General features: G+C 36.2%; 1 protein-coding gene across 7 annotated transcripts in view; it reads right to left on the bottom strand.

Moving 5' to 3' along the window:
* The window catches only part of HORMAD2 (HORMA domain containing 2), an 88,430-nt gene that overhangs the window by 56,759 nt on the left and 12,048 nt on the right, over positions 1-19,623 (bottom strand). For 5 of the 7 annotated variants that reach the window (XR_008551863.1, XR_008551865.1, XM_054695245.1 and 2 more), the window contains 6 exons: positions 16,207-16,348; positions 13,416-13,479; positions 12,880-12,916; positions 8,214-8,234; positions 7,429-7,455; positions 101-168 (listed from right to left, as the gene is read on the bottom strand). Coding sequence is in view for 5 of the 7 variants with exons in the window: in XM_054695245.1 (XP_054551220.1) it covers positions 101-168; positions 7,429-7,455; positions 8,214-8,234; positions 12,880-12,916; positions 13,416-13,479; positions 16,207-16,348 (359 nt within the window). In the remaining 2 variants the exon portion in view is untranslated. The remainder of the gene's footprint in view (positions 1-100; positions 169-7,428; positions 7,456-8,213; positions 8,235-12,879; positions 12,917-13,415; positions 13,480-16,206; positions 16,349-19,623) is intronic. The other 2 variants (XM_054695246.1, XM_054695247.1) reach the window with 2 other exon arrangements.

The raw sequence follows: 19,623 nt of genomic DNA, 5'->3' as shown, positions 1-19,623 counted from the left end.
ATGTTACAAAGGAAATATAAGGCATATTTCTTGTGTCAAAAAGCTTATGTTTACCTCAACCCTATATATTTCTCATGTTTACTAAACAATTAGACACTACCTGTCAAAATCCATAGAGACGCCTTCTTTTGTATACTTGAATTTGAACTGGTATATCTCAGTCACTTTCTAGAAACATCAAAGGAAATAGAAAAAGAAATTGTTTTTAAAGGAATCTGAACTGATAATGATAAGGAATATTTTCATTTTTGTTTGCTATTGATTGATTGGCCATTGGTTTATAGTACTATATAATATTTAGTATAGCTTCACACCATCATAAATATGAACTGTACCCACAACCAAAGTTCTAGTGCCATTCACCACTGTCAAATTAACCCCTTCAACCCATTCTTTCCATCCTCCTTCCCTTCCAACCTCCTTCTCCTCTAATGACCACGATTTTGTTCTCAGAAACTAAGAATTATTTTTGTTGTGCTTTGTTAGTTCATTTGCTTTCTTTATATTCCACTTGAATGAAACCATCTGGTATTTGTCTTTCTCTTTTTGACTTATTTCACTTAGGTACATTTTCATTATATACCTACTATACTATCAACATATCTGTTTGTTTCACAGCACTTAATATTACTTGAAATTATCTTACTCATTATATTATTTAATGCTGAATAATGGATTATTGAAGGGTAATAATTGTATAATTCAGGAGTAATATTTCCAGATAAAAAGAACAGTTAAATTTCTCCTCCATGCCAAAAATGAGTTAGGTGGGAAATTCTGTTGTTAGCATTTTAAGAGCTAGAGAAATTAAGTCACAGAGTCAAGTAATCTGACCTGGCATAGGTAAATGACAGTGGAACCAGGCAGGAAACCATTCATTAACATAACAGATATTACTGAACATCTACTTTGTATCAGACACAGGAGTCACATGGTGGTATGATATGCTAGGGGTGAACCTGACCAAAAAAATCCCTGTTCTTCTAGAATATTCAGCCTGGCAGGAGAGTTAGCCAATAAAGTAAATAAGATAATTTCAAGTAATATTAAGTGCTGTGAACAAAATGAACAACATGCTGAGATAAAGTATACACTGGGGCCTCCCCTGGTAGCGCAGCGGTTGAGCTCTGGGTTGCGAAGCTGCCCGCAGCCTCTGCAGCGCTGGTTCAATTCCCGGCTGCCGGGGAGGGTACCACATGGCGCGCAGACCTCTCCTGCCGCCCACTGCTCCTCTCAGCAGTGTATTTCGTCAGTCTGCCTGTTCTGCTCCCCGCTCTGGCTCTGGTGAATTCTCTCACCCTCCCACACTTCTGACTGTACCCACCCAGTGCTTGTATAAATAAATAAATAAATAAATCTTTTAAAAAAAAAAGTATACACTGACTTTAGAATAAATTTAATGGAAGAGGTACTGCTTTGGTTTGGAAGGAACAGGGAGGGCCTCTCTGAAGAGGCGATGGTTGAGCTGAGCCTCAGAGACAAAAGGAATTGGTTATGTGCAGGCCAGAGGGAGGTAGGAAATCCCAGGAAAATGGAACAGCAATACAAGGCTCAAAAGTATCTGGTATCAGAGAGGAGGCCAAATGATTGGCAAAGAGTAAGCAAGGAGGAGCGTGTAGTAGTTGTACAGAGGGTCACCCAAATGATAAAGGGTTTGGATTTTATTCTAAGTAAACTAGAATTCATTGAAGGGTTTTAAGCATGGGTATAATTTGCATTTTTTAAAGATTGCCATGGCTATTTTAACAATGCATAGGGGAAGAAGTAGAAACCATGAGGGCTACTAAGATGTTACTGTGTGACAATGGAATATTACTCAGCATTCAAAAAAGATAAACACATGCAATTTGCAGCAACATGGATGGTGCTGGAAAGGATCATGCTCAGAGAAATAAGCCAGAAAGAAAAAGAAAAATACAGGATGGTCTCACTCATAGCAGGAATCTAGAAAACCTAAATAAGGGACCAGGAAAAAGAATAACTATAAGAAAGGAAAAAATCAAAATCAACAAACAACTATGAACCAGAGATACACTTTGGGGGGGAGGGGGCGGGGATTGCGGTCAAAATCAGAGGGTTGCCATTGTATGGGGAATATAAAAATTAAAAAAAAAAAGATGTTACTGTGTGATTCACAGTAGAATGGCAATAGAAAAACTAGAACAATTAGAAAAGGAATCAGGATATATGACATTAGGTCTTGTTTGCTTCTTCTTGTTTTTTTAATCCTGCTCTAAAAGCTATGTATTACTACTATCTATTCCTATCATTGTTATGAAAGATGGCAAAAAAAGGACAAATTTTCTCATGAAACATACTCTATTTAAAATAAAATTACTGTCTAATAGTTGAATCAAGCTTTTGACCCAGACACATTGAAGTTTGTCCACAGAACTGGAAGAGTTGCTACAGACAGGCAAAGGGTATGAATTAAAGTCAGAACACAAGAAATGTCCTTCATATGTCTGTTTCAGTATTTGTTCCTTGACACTGTGGGAATGAGGATGTTAGATAGATGATAAAGATTTAGTCTCCCAACTCTACTGATAGTAAATCTTAAAAAATAATTTAATCACAGGCGATCAAGTCCAGGGAAAATTGGCTCATGTTGCTTCAATTCTACGAAGACTGGCTTGTAATTGAGTTAATTTAAAAAGAAAAAAATATTTTGCTAGGGCCTCCCCAGTGGCGCGGCGGTTGAGTGCTGGGTTGCGAAGCTGCCTGCAGCTTCTGCAGCACCAGTTCGATCCCCGGCTGCTCCCCGGCCACCGGAGGAGGGTCCCACATGGCATGCAGACCTCTCCTGCCATCTGCTACTCCCTTCAGCAGTGTACTTCAGTCCTTCTGCCTGCTCTGTTCCCTGTTCTGGCTCTGGTGAATTCTCTCACCCTCCAGCGCTTCTGACTGTACCCAATGCTTGTATAAATAAATAAATAAATCTTTAAAAAAAATTTTTTTTGCTGGCCAGACAGTATACTTGAGAAATCAAACCAAGCTCAGAAGGCTGCTTTGTGAGTACAATAGGAAAGGTATATAAAGCTAAAGTGCCTATAGCAACAGGTTCACTTCACACAGCGAGATATACAGCATCCTGCCCTCTCTTCATTGATACGGGTATAAGTGTCCTATCAAGCAAACAACACTTAATCCTGTCCACTCATGTTTCTCAACTTAACTTTTTGATATCCTGAGCTATACATTTTTTAATTATATCAAAAGCAAGTCCTTCAATAGTTGATAATCTTATCAACACTGTTACTTGGCCCACCTGAATCAACTAATGAAATATTTATGTTTGTAATTGTTTTTACAGAAGATGCTAAACCTTAATAACTTCATCTGACTTTGATCAAGTAAGGTATATTAACAATAGGCACTAGTCTCATCTTCATAAAACTTTTTCCTGTCTTTCAGACTAATGTGTTGCCTACTACAGATGAATCTTTAAACTGCTCTAATGGCTTATTATTCATACTGAATATATTGACATAGACTAAAGCAATTGCAACACATACATCCTTCCCTTCTTCCTCTACGTTCCAGTCCATTGTCAAGACTTTTCAGGTCTCTCCAAAGCATATCCAAAATCCATCTGATTCTTTGCACCTCCACTGCTAATGCCCTATTCAGGTCACCACCATCATACTCCGTCTGATCTGCTTGCTTCCAAACTACTCCTAGTATAAGTCATTCTCTGTTCTTTAGACCCCTCCAAAAAAAAATTAAGCTACAAATCACTCCTTTGCTTAAAACTTCTCAATGATTTTCCATTGCCTTTAGGATAAGTTTAATGCTTACCTTGGTCCACCAAATCTCATCTGCCTCTGCCTATCTACCTTTTTTTTCTTTTTCTCCCTCACATTTACTAAGTTCTACTCTCAAGGCACCCTTTCTGTCCACAAACATGCAAGATACCTCCCTACCTTAAGGCCATTGGACAACTGTACTTTGGAACATACTCTCTCTTTGATGATAATAGTTATATTTTGGCACTGTCCTAAATGTCCCACATCTACTTATTCTTATGTAGCCAACACTCTGAGATAGGTATTATTATCCTCACTATAGATGAAGCTAGTAAGTGTGGAGTTGGAATGTTACTCCATGCCTGCAATGCTAACTACTAGGCTACTCTGCCAGTCATATGCCACTGTGTCTCACATATCTGCACAGGCTGACTCTGGCCATTCAGTCTCAGTTCAAACAATAGCCCCTCAGAGAGGCCCTCCATGAACTGCCCTCCAACCCCTTCCATCCCTGCCTTGGCACCCTCCAGGATACAACTTTCTTTGATTTTTTTTTTTCACCTTTCTTTGATTTTTGCCATAGCATTATGACTATTTGAAATTGATTTGCTAATTTTGGTTTACTTGTTAATTGTTTATCCTCTCATAAGAATGTAAGCTTCCAGAGGGCAGGGATTTTGTCTATCCTATAATTCCCATGTAGTTATACCTCGAGTAATACTATGCACATAAAGGGAACCAAATTAATATTTGTGTAAATATCCAGCCAGTGTTCATGCTTAATTAGGACTTTATTCTAGGGGGATTTTTTGAAATTAAGTTTTATTTATTTATTTGTTTGTTTGTTTGTTTGTTTATTTATTTTTGCATAGAAGAACTTGTGTGTAGGCCAGAGGTGTGGGGGCATGAAGGATTGATAGGATTCACCAGAGACAGAATGGGAGCAGAACAAGCAGATTTACTGAAATACACTCAGGCCATAGCAGTGATAGTGCTGAGACTTAACACCTAGGTCACCCAGGGAGTTCCCAGAAAGACTTTTTTAAATGAAGGCTCTAAAAGCATACTGTGGCTAGAAACACTTATAGTTCAGCTCCTGAACCAGTCTATTAAGAGTAGATATTGACTGGCCCTCCCTCATGACACAAGGGTTAAGTCTCAGCCATGACAGCATGAGTTCTATCCCCAGTCAGGGAGCTAACCCATATGGCACAACAGACCTCTCCTGTCTCACCTGCTGCTCCCCTCATCAGTGTATTTTACAGATTCACCTGTTTTGTTCCCCACTCTGTCTCTGGTGAATCCTCTCACCCCCACCCCCACTTGGCACCTCTGGCATACACCCCACTTCTTGTATGTATAAATAAATAGATTTTTTTTTTAAAAAAGAGTAGACATTGACCACTTCCAATATGTAAATAGATGGTGAAACAATAAGATTTTTCTCCTCAAAATATTCATATCCACTAATAATAATATTGCTATTGTTTCTGCAATTTTATTTAGGGAAGGGCACACTTCTAAAATATGAATCAAGAAACATGGCACCATATGAAATAGATGCCAAAGAAAGACAATGTTTATATGAGACTGTTGCTTTGTGAGCATATTGTGAGAATGAGATCAGAGAGGTAAACAGTGTGCAAGTGACTTGATGCAACCATAGTACATCAACCATCAAACAACTTAGCTCCATGGATACTTTTAGGCACTATGAATGTTGCTATACCACATTTATATTGTAATTATTGCTCACTTATTTGGTGATATTTTGCGGCTTTTCATAACCTCAAACACGACACCAAATTTTCTAGTAACCAAAAGTATGCCACATATACAGAGTTTAGGGATCATTGCTCTAGCAGGGAATGAGTTTAGGGATCATGGCTATAGCAGGGAAAACCTGTAAATGTTCAAAGTATCTTTTTCTGGGTCGCAAATTATAGCTCAAAATTTCATATCATAAGTTTTTGTTTCCTAGCTCCACTATTATTTACATATATATCCTGCATTAAACCTTATTTAATAGTTTTCTTTCCACTCTAAGATTTTTCTGTTAAGTCCAATTTGTTCAGCACTTCACTGCTGAACAATAATTTATTGCATTATGGAAATGAACACTCTATTAACACCTAATTGGGGGTGGGGGAGAAACATTTGGAAACTAAATGAGATTAAAAACAAAGATTAAAAAAGAGGTCATTTTGGCATTAAGGAATTATTACCCACATATATCCACCAGTTTTCTTCCACTGAGTTCAAACATTATTAATAACCTTGCAAGAAAGGATGCTAAAAGCTAAATTAGTCTTGAATGCTGCCAATTAGTTTAAAACCCATAGGTTTAGAGAGGAAAAATTGAAAGCAAGGGAAGAGGAGGGGAGAAGGTTAAGGAGGAAAATAAAAAGAGAAGAATGAAAAGAAAGAACAGAGCTTCTCCCTCCATTTCTGTGCCACAACCACAGATGCCATTCAAAATTTCCCACACAAGTAACTGTATGTGCCCAGGACTATTATATTTACTCTAGGAGGTAGAAAATCCCTGTCCTCAAGAATTCACAAACTGGTTGGGGAAATTAAGTTATCTACATGAATTGCAGGGTCCTGCTAGAAAAAGAATTTACAGAAGAAAGAAATTAGTGTGAACAGAATAAACAGATTTTTGTGAAAGATTTAGCCATAAGTTGGCTTGAGGATGGGTAGAATTCAACAAGCAGAAGAATAAAATCTAGGGCCTCCCTGGTGGCGTAACGGTTGAGCGCTGGGTTGAGAAGCTGCCCGCAGCCTCTGCAGCACCGGTTCCATCCCCGGTCGCCAGGCGAGGGTCCCACATGGCGTGCAGACCTCTCTTGCCGCCCACTGCTCCCCTCAGCAGTGTACTTCGTCTGTCTGCCTGTTCTGCTCTCCGCTCTGGCTCTGGTGAATTCTCTCACCCTCCCGACTTCTGACTGTACCCAGTGCTTGTATAAATAAATAAATAAATAAATCTTAAAAAAAAAAAAAAAGAAGAATAAAATCTAGACAGTAGTAAAAAGGTAAAGTTCTAAAAATCTATGAAAAGGTCAAGGGTGAGAATTTAGTTGGGAAAAAAACAGCTTAGAATTATACTTTATAGGGCCTCCCCTGTGGCGCAGCAGGTTGAGCACAACACCATGAAGCTGTCCACAGCCTCTGCAGCACCGGTTTGATCCCCGGCTGCCGGTGAGGGTCCCACATGGCACGCAGACCTCTCCTGTCTCACCCGCTGCTCCCCTCAGCAGTGTATTTCCTCAGTCCTCCTGTTCTGTTCCCTGCTCTATCTCTGGTGAATCCTCTCACCCTCCAGTGCTTCTGACTATACCCAGTGCTTGTATAAATAAATAAAAATAAATCTTTGAAAAAAAATTAAAAAAAGAATTATACTATATCTTCCAAAAGACCACAAACAAAAAGGATTCAATTATAATAAATAATAAAGTATAGTTTTTATACAAGCAGAGATTCTCAATGTTGAAATGTTAGAAAATAGGCTCAGTTCTATTCAATGCTTTTATCAATACCCCCAGGTAGGTCTGAAAATCTCATTCTCAGTGAAGTGGATCTCACTATGAGTTCCTCAGTTCATATGGTAGTCTATTAACATAATCTATAGCCTCAACTCAGATAAACATACTTAAATACCTATCTCTAGGTGTGTTCTTACCTCAGGTTCCTTGGGATTTGTGTAAAGCTATTTAAGGAAAAATAAAAAGCATTTAGTTTCTGAAACTACTTTCACAAAATACATTTTTATGTGAAGAATTCAATTTGAGCTGTATTACTGAGTACTAGTAGACATACATAATACATATATATAAAAGACATATATCCTTCAAGCTAGAGATAGATATATATATTCAATGTTATAAATATTTTCTACATATATATTTCAAGTCAGAGATAAAATAAGCTCATGTTGTGAACACAGAGTCTTCAGAATATTCTGTGGACACTGGCTACAAGGAAAATGATAACTAGGTATTTATAATTACTGTGACTGAACTATAAGTAAATTCTAAATAATCTATTGTTTTAAATTTTTAAAAATAAATCATAATCTAAGACTCTCAATGTCATCTCATTTTCTTTCTATTCTTAACCATAAACACCATGTTATTCCCAGAAGTATTCAAACCTTCAAAAAATCTACAATATTTCAGAAACAAAAAGCTTGAAGTCTATAAACTAACTTAAAAAGTGAGACATTGATAGATAATATAGATGGAGCAGATAATATATCCTATATATTTCCTCTATATTGTAACATACTAAAAAGATACATAGTTTGTGATTTTTTTTTACTTAAGGCTTCTAACAGATTCTATTTTAATTCCAAAGTGTCTTACTATAGATAAATTCAGAGAGGGATGAGGAAAGTATTGTTTAATACTTCATTGCTAAAAGACAATGAAGTAGAGATGGAAGCTTGATCTTTAAACATGTACTTACTGTAAGTACTGCCATGTGTAGCTTCAAGACAAAAGAAAACTATTGTTATTATATACTTGCACCAATATGATTGTTATTTTTAATAAAGGTTAATTAAAATATGACTGCAAAGAGGTTCCAAATACTTGGGTAGAAAAAATTATACAGAAGATCAGAAAAAGGGATACTAATTATTTATTTATTTAGGTTGTGCTTATTTCTTCTTCTGGGGAGGAGAGGGATACGAAAGAAAAAAAAAAAAACAAAAAACTATCCTTACTCCCTAGAAGTTATATTCTAGTTTGGGAGGCAAAATAATCATCATTATTAAAAATTCAATATGTCACATATTTTCAAAAGTTGTATCTTGAAATTAATTTACTACAGTAAAAAAATTTTTTTTTCATTTTGAAAGGACAGATATATTAGGAAAAAGAGAAAGGAAAAAGAGGCACTGGCATAGATATAGATGGGAAGAAAGTTGCTGCTGCTTTTAAAAGGGACAGGCATGTTAAAAGAGATGCCTGCATAGACACAGGCAGGCAGTTTGCACTGCTACAGTAAAAAATTTTAAGTCTGATATAAATCTATAAAATGCTTATTCTCCCTATATACACATTACTACAAATTCTCTGTGCTTGAAAAAGTAATAGATATATAGAAACATAATTATATATTTTTATATATGATAAATATACATGACAAATTTTTTGAAACTAGAATATAAATTTTAGGACCATAATTTATAACAAATTATTCATCAATTTCACCCAAAGGGCTAAAACTTTAGTGACACTGTGTGGATGTTTTGGTTACTGCAGACAACTAATATTAAAACTACACACTGAAACTAATTCATATTAATTATTCAATTAAAAGTTCGTTCATTTATTCTCTGATTCAAAAATAGCCATGGCTCCTGATTTCAGGGAAAATGCAGTTCAACAAGGGAGAAAACATTAAAGAAATCATACAGATCAGCACATTGTTACAACTGGGTTAATGTTGGGTTAATTGCTATGAAGCAGCAGCATAAGGTACTTGAGAACACTAATTAGAGGGAAAATCTAGGATGGTGTAGGGAGCAGGGATGGAGAGGTGTCAGGGAAGGCCTCCTCAAAAAAGTAAATATTTATGCTAAGATCTGAAGGAGAAATTGGAGTTGACAGGGCAAAGGGTATAAGGAAGAAAACGTTCCAGATAAAAGGAATAATATATACAATGGTAAACCCATTTGGCATATTCCATAATCCTTATGTGGCTTGAACATGGTAAGCAATGGAGAGAGAGATGCCTTGAAAAGACAGATCATAAAAGGCTTTGCAGATTATGTGAAGGACTCTGAAGTTTACTTTGAAAGCCATGAAAGAATTTTAGGCACAAGACATGATCAGACTTAAGTTTTTGAAAGAATATATTGTGGACAGTGTAGGAATGGTAAGGGATTGAGAATGGGAATGAGAAGTCAGAAGGTTATATGGAACTGAAGGGTAAATGAAGATTGCTCAGGTTTTTTGCGCCATTGGCCTCTGTGGCTATCACCTGCAGTCTTGAATGCAGGGAGCGCTTGGGAACATGGGCTCAGGGTCCACATATCTGATAATGGACATCTGGAGTATGGCGTAGGTATGAATAGATGGGCACACCTGAGCCTGGAAGCTGAGAATATAAGGATGGAACAGTGACAGGATGGTGTGGGGGAGAACGGCTATGAGAGGAAGAGACCATGACACAACACCAGAGAGAGTAAAGATTTGCCAAGGGCTGGGAGGCCTGCCAGCCTCCTACCCCCATCACCACCCACCTGCCTGCCCTGAACCTGGATGCCTCACTACAAATAGTGTAGAAAGATCATTAAAAGTCTGAAAAAGCTACTGAGGGCTCCAGGACTCTCCTTTGCTCTCTCTGCCCCACTGTCTGCCTGCACTACAACAACATCATATTTTTATAACGACTTTCTAAAAATACAAATTAATGTTTATTTTAAAAAATTCAAGCATAATATAATACAGGCCCCCCCCAAAAAAACCCTGTAAAAATAACCTAAAATTTCACAATTAGAAATACAATAATCATCTTCAACACAAGAGATGTTTTAAGATCTCTAGATCTTGACTTTTTTAAAGCACTAATTATTTTTAAAGCACTAATTATTTCTACTAGTAATGAGGGCACCCTGGGAAAAGTAATAACAACTGAAAAACATCATAAATACTACTTACTTAAGTCACTCGTCTAAGGTGTTTTTTTTTTAATCTCCCAAAACAGTAACGTTGATTGATTCATCCTTACGTGTAGTAAATTAAATAGAAGTAAAATAAATCCATCCAACTAGGTATATACTCTTTCTACATTACACTGTTATTTTAGTATATGTAATATTGTAATTATTTAAGAAAAGACTCTTTTAGATTGTGATCTCTTGAGTGAAGGAATCACATCTTTCTCTTATTTTCATCTCCTCCAGTACCAAGGCACCATGTGTGGCACAGATTAAATAAGCAAGAAAGGAAAGGAAGAAGGCTGGAAGGGAGGGAGGAAGGATTAACGCGCAGTTCTTATCATGTCCAAGGCATTGCTCTTAACATTTTTAGATCAACAGTTCTCAGAGTATGATCCCTAGACCAGCAGTCTCAGCATCACCTGGAATTTGTCTGAAATGTAAATTCTCACATCAGAAATTTGGGGGAAGAGCTTAGAATGTGTTTTAACAAGTCCACCAGCTGATCCTCATGCAAGCTAATGCTTACAAACTTCTGGTTTAGATCTCTAAAATCTAGACATGTAAAATCTAACTCAAATTTAATTCTCAAACAATCCTAAGGGCGAGGTTATATTATTATTACCATTTTATGTGTGAAAAAAAAATAAGGTGCCAAGAGGTAGCTTACTTGCCCGATGTCACAGAGATTTTAAAAGGCAACACTGGGATTCACTGCGGACTGATTTCAGAATTCAAGCTCTTAACGATATTGTACTGTCCCTCAACAATAGACACTAATGAAGTGTTGCTAAATGAATGGATGAAAGAGAATGAACAGTGTTCAGCACACCAATGATAGAGTTGATAGCCAAAATGTCTTTTTTATATAAAAATATGAAAAATGAAAAAATCAATATTTCAATTTCCAATATGGGGGAGGTGCTGACCAATTTAAAAAGACGTCAATTTAAAAAGATGGGTTCCTAAAAGCTCCCCTTGGCCAGGTGTTAACTCTTTAGTTGCTATATTGTAGAGTGGTCTGGGGAGATCCCAAAAGAGATACTGGTGGAGTGAGAGTGAGGTCTAATGGGGGTCACTTGAGGTCTCAGAGAGGCAGTTATTTACTGTCCCATACACAGTATTTCAAAATTTTAACAACAGGTATAGGTGGGCTATTGGGAAACAGCTGATCATCAGCACTGCATGTGAATATCATTTTTCTTCTTCCATGGTTTGTTAGATCTTTGTGTGCATAATTCTATATCTATTTTATATTTGTATCCCTCAGTCCCCCAACCAGTGTTGAAAAATCATAAGAATAATTGTTCAATGAAAAAAGGAATGTACAAGTGCACAACATAATCCAGCACAAGGCTTATTCACCTCAAAATTTCTTTAAGGAATAGGGATTGAGAAAAAGTAAAAAGAAGACACAGATGGGAAAAGGAGTAGTAGAAAGTTCATTTACACACATTTGTTTTTTCAACCAGGACTAAGAGTATTTTCCCAGTTGTCTTGGACAACATGAAAGATCAGATGAATTTAAAATTTTTATTTTTTTTTATTTTTTATTTTTTTTAATTTATTTATTATAGAGGCATTTTTTTTTTTATTTATTTGTTTGTTTGTTTTGTTTATACATGCACTGGGTACAGTCAGAAGCGCGGGAGGGTGAGAGAATTCACCAGAGCCAGAGCAGGGAGCAGAGCAGGCAGAAAAATTCAAGCTACAAAACTATATTGAGGGAAAAGGGTGTTATATGTCCATCAAACAAAGTGAACAAATAACTAAGATAGAATAAAAACTAACGGGCCACCCCAGTGGCGCAGCGGTTGAGCGCTGGGTTGCGAAGCTGCCCACAGCCTCTGCAGCGCCAGTTCGATCCCCGGCTGCTCCCCGGCCACTGGAGGAGGGTCCCGCATGGCGCGCAGACCTCTCCTGCCGCCCGCTGCTCCCCTCAGCAGTGTACTTCGGTCCTTCTGCCTGCTCTGCTCCCCGCTCTGGCTCTGGTGAATTCTCTCACCCTCCCGCGCTTCTGACTGTACCCAGTGCTTGTATAAATAAATAAATAAAAACAAATCTTAAAAAAAAAAAAAAAAGAATAAAAACTAACTAGCCAAGTCTATCTTTTCCTTTCATATCTGAAACTTGAATAGCTACTATTTTGAATATATTCAATGTGCTAAATGCCAGATTATTGCCCCTGTCCCACATCCTGTGGATCTCTTCCAGTGACTTCAGAGGAAATACTGTGGTTGGGTCATAAAGATATGAGTGAGTATGCAATAGAGAAAAATGAGGGTTTCATTTCTAATTGATGTAACTGAGACATCAACAGGAAAACAGAGACAAAATAAAACTCGTTCATAAATGCAAATGAAGGTACTAGTACGCTATTAAAACACAACAAAATAAAATATAAACTTTTTTTAAGGAATAAAAGATTAGCCTTTGATCCTGCTGTAAATTTTAAAACATTCTTACGTATCTCTTTTCCAAAGCGTCAAAACAACCTTGAATCCTGTCAAGAAATAAATGTTTGATGTCAATTGGACCAGATGTTAAGGGGGGAAAAAAATCCAAGTACAGAACTGATTTACATTTTTTTATTTGAAAATTAACAATCATTTTACTTTTCCCACTTAATTATTTTTTTAAACTCCCAGCAACATCTTGATAGAACTTTATAAATAATACGTAAACAATTTGAGATAGGAAAATACATCTTATTTTTCTTTTTGGCTTCCATAATATTTAGGACACTGGCATGCAAGCACAAGAGAAATAATCACATTCTAGTTGATGTTTTTCTTTCTTTATACAAGTTCATTTTCACCAAAAACAAAACAAAGTCACTATCTTAAAATAATACTGAATAAATGTTACACATTTCTAGGAAATTATAAAAAAAAAGAAAAGATTGGCTTTAAGAACATAGTACTGCCTAATAAAGTCTAATGGGTAATTTCAGTCATGATAAAAATAATGTTGTTCAACTTTTGTGGAACTTCAGTTCTTACCATTTGATAATATGCAGTGACCCAGGACATTTTTTGTCTTCTCGGAGGATTTTTAAACTGAGGTCTATAAAAATAGAAACACAGTTTATTTTCATAAGCTGTACCAAACTGTCTGCACTAAATAAGGGTATTTTTAAAGTATTTTATTTATACAACTTACTGAGTGTTATAGCTTACAGAAACATTTTGATCTCTATTTTAAAAATAAACCCTATGTTGCTAATTGATTTAATTCTAACTTTGATTAAAGTTTACAGTCGCCCCCTCCTACAATAACACAACTGAGTTGGTTGCAAAGTCTATTCATGTCACTCTTTGCTTTTACCGAATTCTAAGTAATTATGAGATGCATTGAGATAATCTCTATGAAAAATTTAAAACATACACCTCAACCTTAAGTTATTATTCTGATAATTCTCCCCTTAAAAGAAAAGATGAAAATATTCTTCATGAATTAGTGTCAAATACTAATTTTCACCTGAAATTTAACTACTTTACTATACTTAGAAAAGAATAGGAAAATCCTGAGAATTTTGATTTACTTCAGTCCAAAATCAACCACTAATACAGGTACGATGATACATAAATCACTTCACCTTTTCAACTATTGTTTTCCTATCCTAAAAAGAGACATCATTTTTAACTCTATTGAGAGATATGAAAATTATTCCGTACTGGTATAACTTAGAGATTACCAAAAAAGAGAGTGACACAGGAAAATTGAACATTTTTATGATGGTTGGAACTTTTAAGCATAAACATGAGAGAAAGACAAATAACTTTTATTAAAAATGTTATACACACATGAAATTTTATGAAATGATATTATCCCCATGCCTAGGAAAGTGAATGGCACAAAATGAGTGCTTAATTACCCAAAACATGTCTTTTTCTAATTCTATGTTTCAAACAAAAAGAAAAATTGCAGATATATACTATACATGAGTGTATTCACTATTACAGATTTAAATCATAAAGACCAAAAAGGGACATAATACAAATTAGGTTGTCAAGATTGCAAATATGCTTTTCTGTTTATAGTACTCATGTATTTTATACTCACGTATTGAATCAAATGTTACTTGAGAAAATTAAATAGGAATGAGGCCGAAGTGTATAATGACATATAGATGTGAGAAATTGTTATATAGTAAGATTTTGAAATAAAATATCTTAAAAGAAAACTTGTAGCTTTACATATTTATTTTCCAAATAACAATTCTCATTTTAGTGACAAACCAATAAGATAATTTGAATTGTTATCACATTTCAACCTTTCAAACAAAAATAAGAAGAATTTGGAAAATTGAAGATGTTGGAGTAAGAAGCAAACTCTGAACCTGTGAATAATGTCCTGAATGAACTCTACCCAGACATTTTTATGAACTACATCTCCAGGCTAAAGAGATTTTAGGTGCTGAGGACTACAATTCCCAGCGTGCTCTGAATTTGATTTTCTGAATGGGGGATTGCTGGGAACTAGGGGTGAAGTTATCAGTCATGCTTAGCTTGTAACTGAACACATGGGCTCAGGCACTCTTGCTTTTCTAGCTCCCTGGTTCTGCTGGAAGGAGATACATGGAGGAAAGATATGTAGAAATACTTGAAAGAAGGACTTTGGAAAAGATACATGGATGAGAGTACACATGAAGAAGCTGGTTCTTGTTTCTTGGCAGAGACAATGGCAGCCTTTATCTTGACCTTACTATGGATTATGTGGGTATTTCACATTTTCTCTCTTTCCTTCTGTCCCAGCACTCTGGGACCTACATAAGCCCTTTCTTGTGGTTCATTGCCCTAAGGTACCTAAGGTACTTTAGACTTGTGGCAAGCTTTTGGGCCTCAGTGGCCTGACTTCAGGCCAGGCCTGTTTGGCGGGGCATTAACCCACAAAGGGATGGGTAATTTTTGGAGTTTGTTGTTATTTGAAATCCTTCCTTCTCCTTTTCCTTCTCCTTACTCTTCCTCTCCCCCCATCCCACACCATCCTACCCTATCCTTCTCCTTCTCTCCATGCCAATTCTATTAACAATCTTTCACATTAAGAATTTGCTTCTTTTGCCTTTGTGTGCATAGATGGCTAGATCCCACAACAGTTTGGGGTGACTTGATAGCACACTAACAAGGAGTCCTGGGTAGATTTTTTTTTAATATAAGAGAAGGAAAAGGTGTCAGAAGCAGCTTATACTATAAGGTCATGAGATTGTAAGTTTAAGAACATAAGAAACAAAGGGAAGAAAAGTAGAAGACCTGGCAGTTGAGAAAAAAACTAAGCTGATTAGAATGATAATGGTCTCAATATCTGTGTTAATCAACAAATGGGTTTGGTGTGAGTATACATTTTCCCAGTATATTTATATGCACTAAGAAGAAGATGAGGTTTTTTTTTGTTTTTTTTTTTTTAACCTGGCTCCATTAAACTTCCTCAGTGCCAAAGTACAGCTCAAAAAAACAAATTTAATTGAGGCACAAAATATTCAGTTCCACAGCATCCAAACAGATTTTGATCTGGCTGCTGTTTTTAATGGGTATGGTTTAGAATTACTGGACTTCATATAGATTTCTTTTTTCCTTAGTCTGTTATTTGGTATCTAGCCAGGTACTAACATAAAACCTATAAGTATAACCACTAAACATAGTGAAATTAAAATGAAAAGTAAATTAGCAAATTGATCTTGATGAACAGACCCATAATTTGGAATTAGCAGCCTGTGAGAAATAAAAGGCTTACTCCTGCCAAAAAAAAGAAAAGGCCTACACCAGTCAAATTAACCATTTAATTATACTTTACCATCCAAATGGCGTTCTCCATAAGAGCTCTCTGGAAACAGACCCCTTAGATATGTTATACATGAAATACAAGTAGCAAAAAGTTTCTTCACCATTATCAGTGACTCATGCTCATTAGTGATTTGGGATGGGAAAATTGTTTCCTGTGGAAAAAGATGAAAATGATTAGTATTCCTTAATGTTTTCACCCTATCAAGCCATTACCATAAATACAATGAAAAGATTTTCAAAACTTCAAATCTGATACCTTTATAGCTAATTATGGGATCAGTCCCCTCAAAAGCATCAGACAGACTTTCCTCAATAGCCTCAGAGTAGATCTTGGGATGAGAACAGAACTAGAGGGCAATCAAGGCTTTGTGAGTTGCAGGAGATTAAAGAATGCAGATTGTTTTGGATTGAGAGCAATGAAGGTCCTGAAGACTAAAACAGGCTTCCGTTCTTGCCTAAATCCTTAGCCCGCTAATGGAAGAAGAGATCTATATGTCATAAGCTTCTGCCCTTTTCTAGGTGAAGAAGCAATCAATCGTCTCTCTTTTAAGACCTAGAAGACTGACAGTTTGAGTCTCACACAGTTCTAGGTTTATCAATAAACATGTTCTCGCTAAGAATCTCATCCTTAGTCTGAGAGTAAGGATAAGATCACTCCCTTCTTGTCTGTAATGTGGATTCTTCCTCTCTGTCCTTATGCCCCAGGTCCTAAAATGCAGGATAAATACACCTGATTTGCTCCAGTTTTCTTTAGACTTTACAACCCTGGGAATTCTCCATATGAATGCATTGTTTTTTCTTTGTTTATCCATCAGATGCTATTTTGATTACTCATCCTGTTCAAGAACCAGAGGAGTATGGGGTGATTTATTTTGTGCTTCAACATAATAAAAAAGGAAACAGGGTTTTGAATATTGCATTAAATTAGATCTCCACAAGTGTAAACATTAATATTTAGAACTCTATTTAAATGAGGTTGGGAGGCTAGAAAGAGTAACAACACATGCATTAATCAGCAAACTACAGGGCCCAATATGCCTTGATTCTCCAACAAGAAATGATAGTTTCCACCTCTGGTAGAACTGAAGAGAAGATTCCCCAGAGGTTATTTAGGAGATCATTAGCCTTAGATTCAGGGACATACACATTGTTCTCACCATGAGTGCACTCTCCAATCTGTTCTCTCTTCTGTTGTTTTGTTTCTAATTAAACCCTATTTGTTGTTCAAATAATTGATTGCACAGGTAAGGCAGAGTAGAAGAGCAAAGACAATTACTCAAGTAATTCAAGACTATTTATTTCACAATGATCCATGGATTCGAGACCCTTTTCGCATGTCTCAGAACCCAATACAATCTTTCCTTCACCCCCTCAATTCTATACTATTCTCAAAATGTCCAAAGCTCCCTATCATTGACTTCTAGGTTCCTGTACTCTCTAACTTTCATGCAGTGTGTGATACTTCTGCCCCCTCTCCCTCTTCTCTCAGCTGCCATTAACACAATTTTCTTTTTCTTTTTTTACATTACACTTAATATGCTTTATTACATTAACATGATTAGATCTACACTAAAACTTGATAGACAAGATCATGTTCTGGTTCCAGTTTACTTGTGATAAAAAAAAGTAAAAAGAAACAGAAAAAGCAATTCTTTTACTTTTAATGCCCTTTTCTTACTAATGTTGCTTTGGTGCAGGTAAATATGAATGTGCAATGGAGAGAAATGGCTATCTTACTATTCATTTTGGAATTCCTGTCCTCCAAGAAACTGCATTGATGAACCACAGTAGAAAATAATTCAACAAATTCTTTGTTTACTATGATTCATTCACAGGTCCCTCAACTTTACCTCATGCTTTGCAGTTTGTTTTCAGAGAAAGTATTAAAAGTTAACGTCTACAATATGACCTATTCAAGTTTAAAATGAGATTGTCTACTGCTAATTTTCCTGAATGGGGTATAATATAGGTGACAAGGCAAAAGGAACATTTTGACTCTAGTAGATAAGGATTTAATCTAATTCATTAGTACTTGAGTAAACATAATGCATAGCTTGTACTTATACATTGATGGTAATAAGCACAGTAATGAAAAAGGCTGTTAGTATTCAAAATCTGGCATTATTCATCTCGGGAAAGTAACACAATTTTCTTATGACTCTTCACTTATCCTTCTGTATCTTGCTCAATCTCTTATTTTTTCCAGTTTTTTTTTTTTCCTTTTAAATGTTGGTCCTACCTAGAATTCTGTCTTCAGTCCTTTTTTTCCCTCTAACTCTCTTCTTAGGTAATTTCATCTAGTCTCACAGCTTCAGTTACAGCCTATACTTCAAGTCCTTTTTTATGTTCTGAACCCCAGTTCTATATTTCTATCCTCTGAGCATCTGCACTTAGGCCACTCTGTAGACTTGTCAAACTCAGTTCATAGCTATCACTTTGAAATCTGATCCCAAGTTTCCTGCAAATGAATCAACATCCATTCCAATCATCCAGACTAGAAGTAGCACATATTTGGCTTCTCTCCCTCCTTTATACCCCATATCCAATCACTAAGTCCTATTTATTCTCTCTAAAAGAGATCTAAAATCCATTTTCCCCATTCCCTTCTCATTGCCACTGCTTTGACTCAAAACATACTTACTTCACCCCCTTTATTACTGCAGTAGGCCCTGATCTCCCTGCTATTCAGTCTTTCTGCCTTCAATCTTTCCTTCATATTACCATATTATCATGATTAACTTCAAAGAATATAAATCTTATCATGACACTCCCGGTATTCATATAGATAGAATTCAAATACCTCTGTGTGACATTTGAAAACTGTTAAAATTTTATCCTTGCTTAGTTTTCCTTCCTCATCTTCTCCCCTCTCTGACTCTACTCCCATATCCTCTCCTATGCACCTTTCTCTCTAGCTTTGTGGTGCTACTACTGCTCTTCCTCTATTATTCTACTACCATATATTTCCACATCTTTGTGTTTAATCTAGAATTTTTCCAAATACTAAGGCTCTTTGAGTTGCCAGATATTCTACAAAAAGTATCACTATTATCAATGGTTTGTTTCTAAAGTTCATATATTGTGCATGTGTACATATATATATGACAAACTAAACAATTTATACAGTTGTTCTTAAATTATTGGATAATCTGCCTTAAATTAAATGCCATATTAGAAATGTCATGAGAGTGACAAACATGTATGAAGATGTAGGAGTATGTTAGAAGAGTCTACCAACTAACAGTATTCTTGCATAAAGAGTATTTCCTGATGGGGCCTCCCTGGTGGCGCAAGGAGTTAAGATGCAACCTATGACGCTATCCACAGCCACTGCAGCATGAGTTCAATCCCCGGCCAGGGAGCTACCCCATGGCAAAGCAGACCTCTCCTGACTCACCCGCTGCTCCCCTCAGCAGTGTATTTCAGT

Source organism: Talpa occidentalis, unplaced genomic scaffold (genome assembly GCF_014898055.3).
Source record: "Talpa occidentalis isolate TD23 unplaced genomic scaffold, MPIMG_talOcc4v2.1 talOcc4.14, whole genome shotgun sequence".
NCBI classification, from domain to species: Eukaryota; Metazoa; Chordata; class Mammalia; order Eulipotyphla; family Talpidae; genus Talpa; species Talpa occidentalis.
The sequence above is the reverse complement of the archived record's forward strand: the minus strand, read 5'-3'. Positions and strand labels throughout refer to the sequence as shown.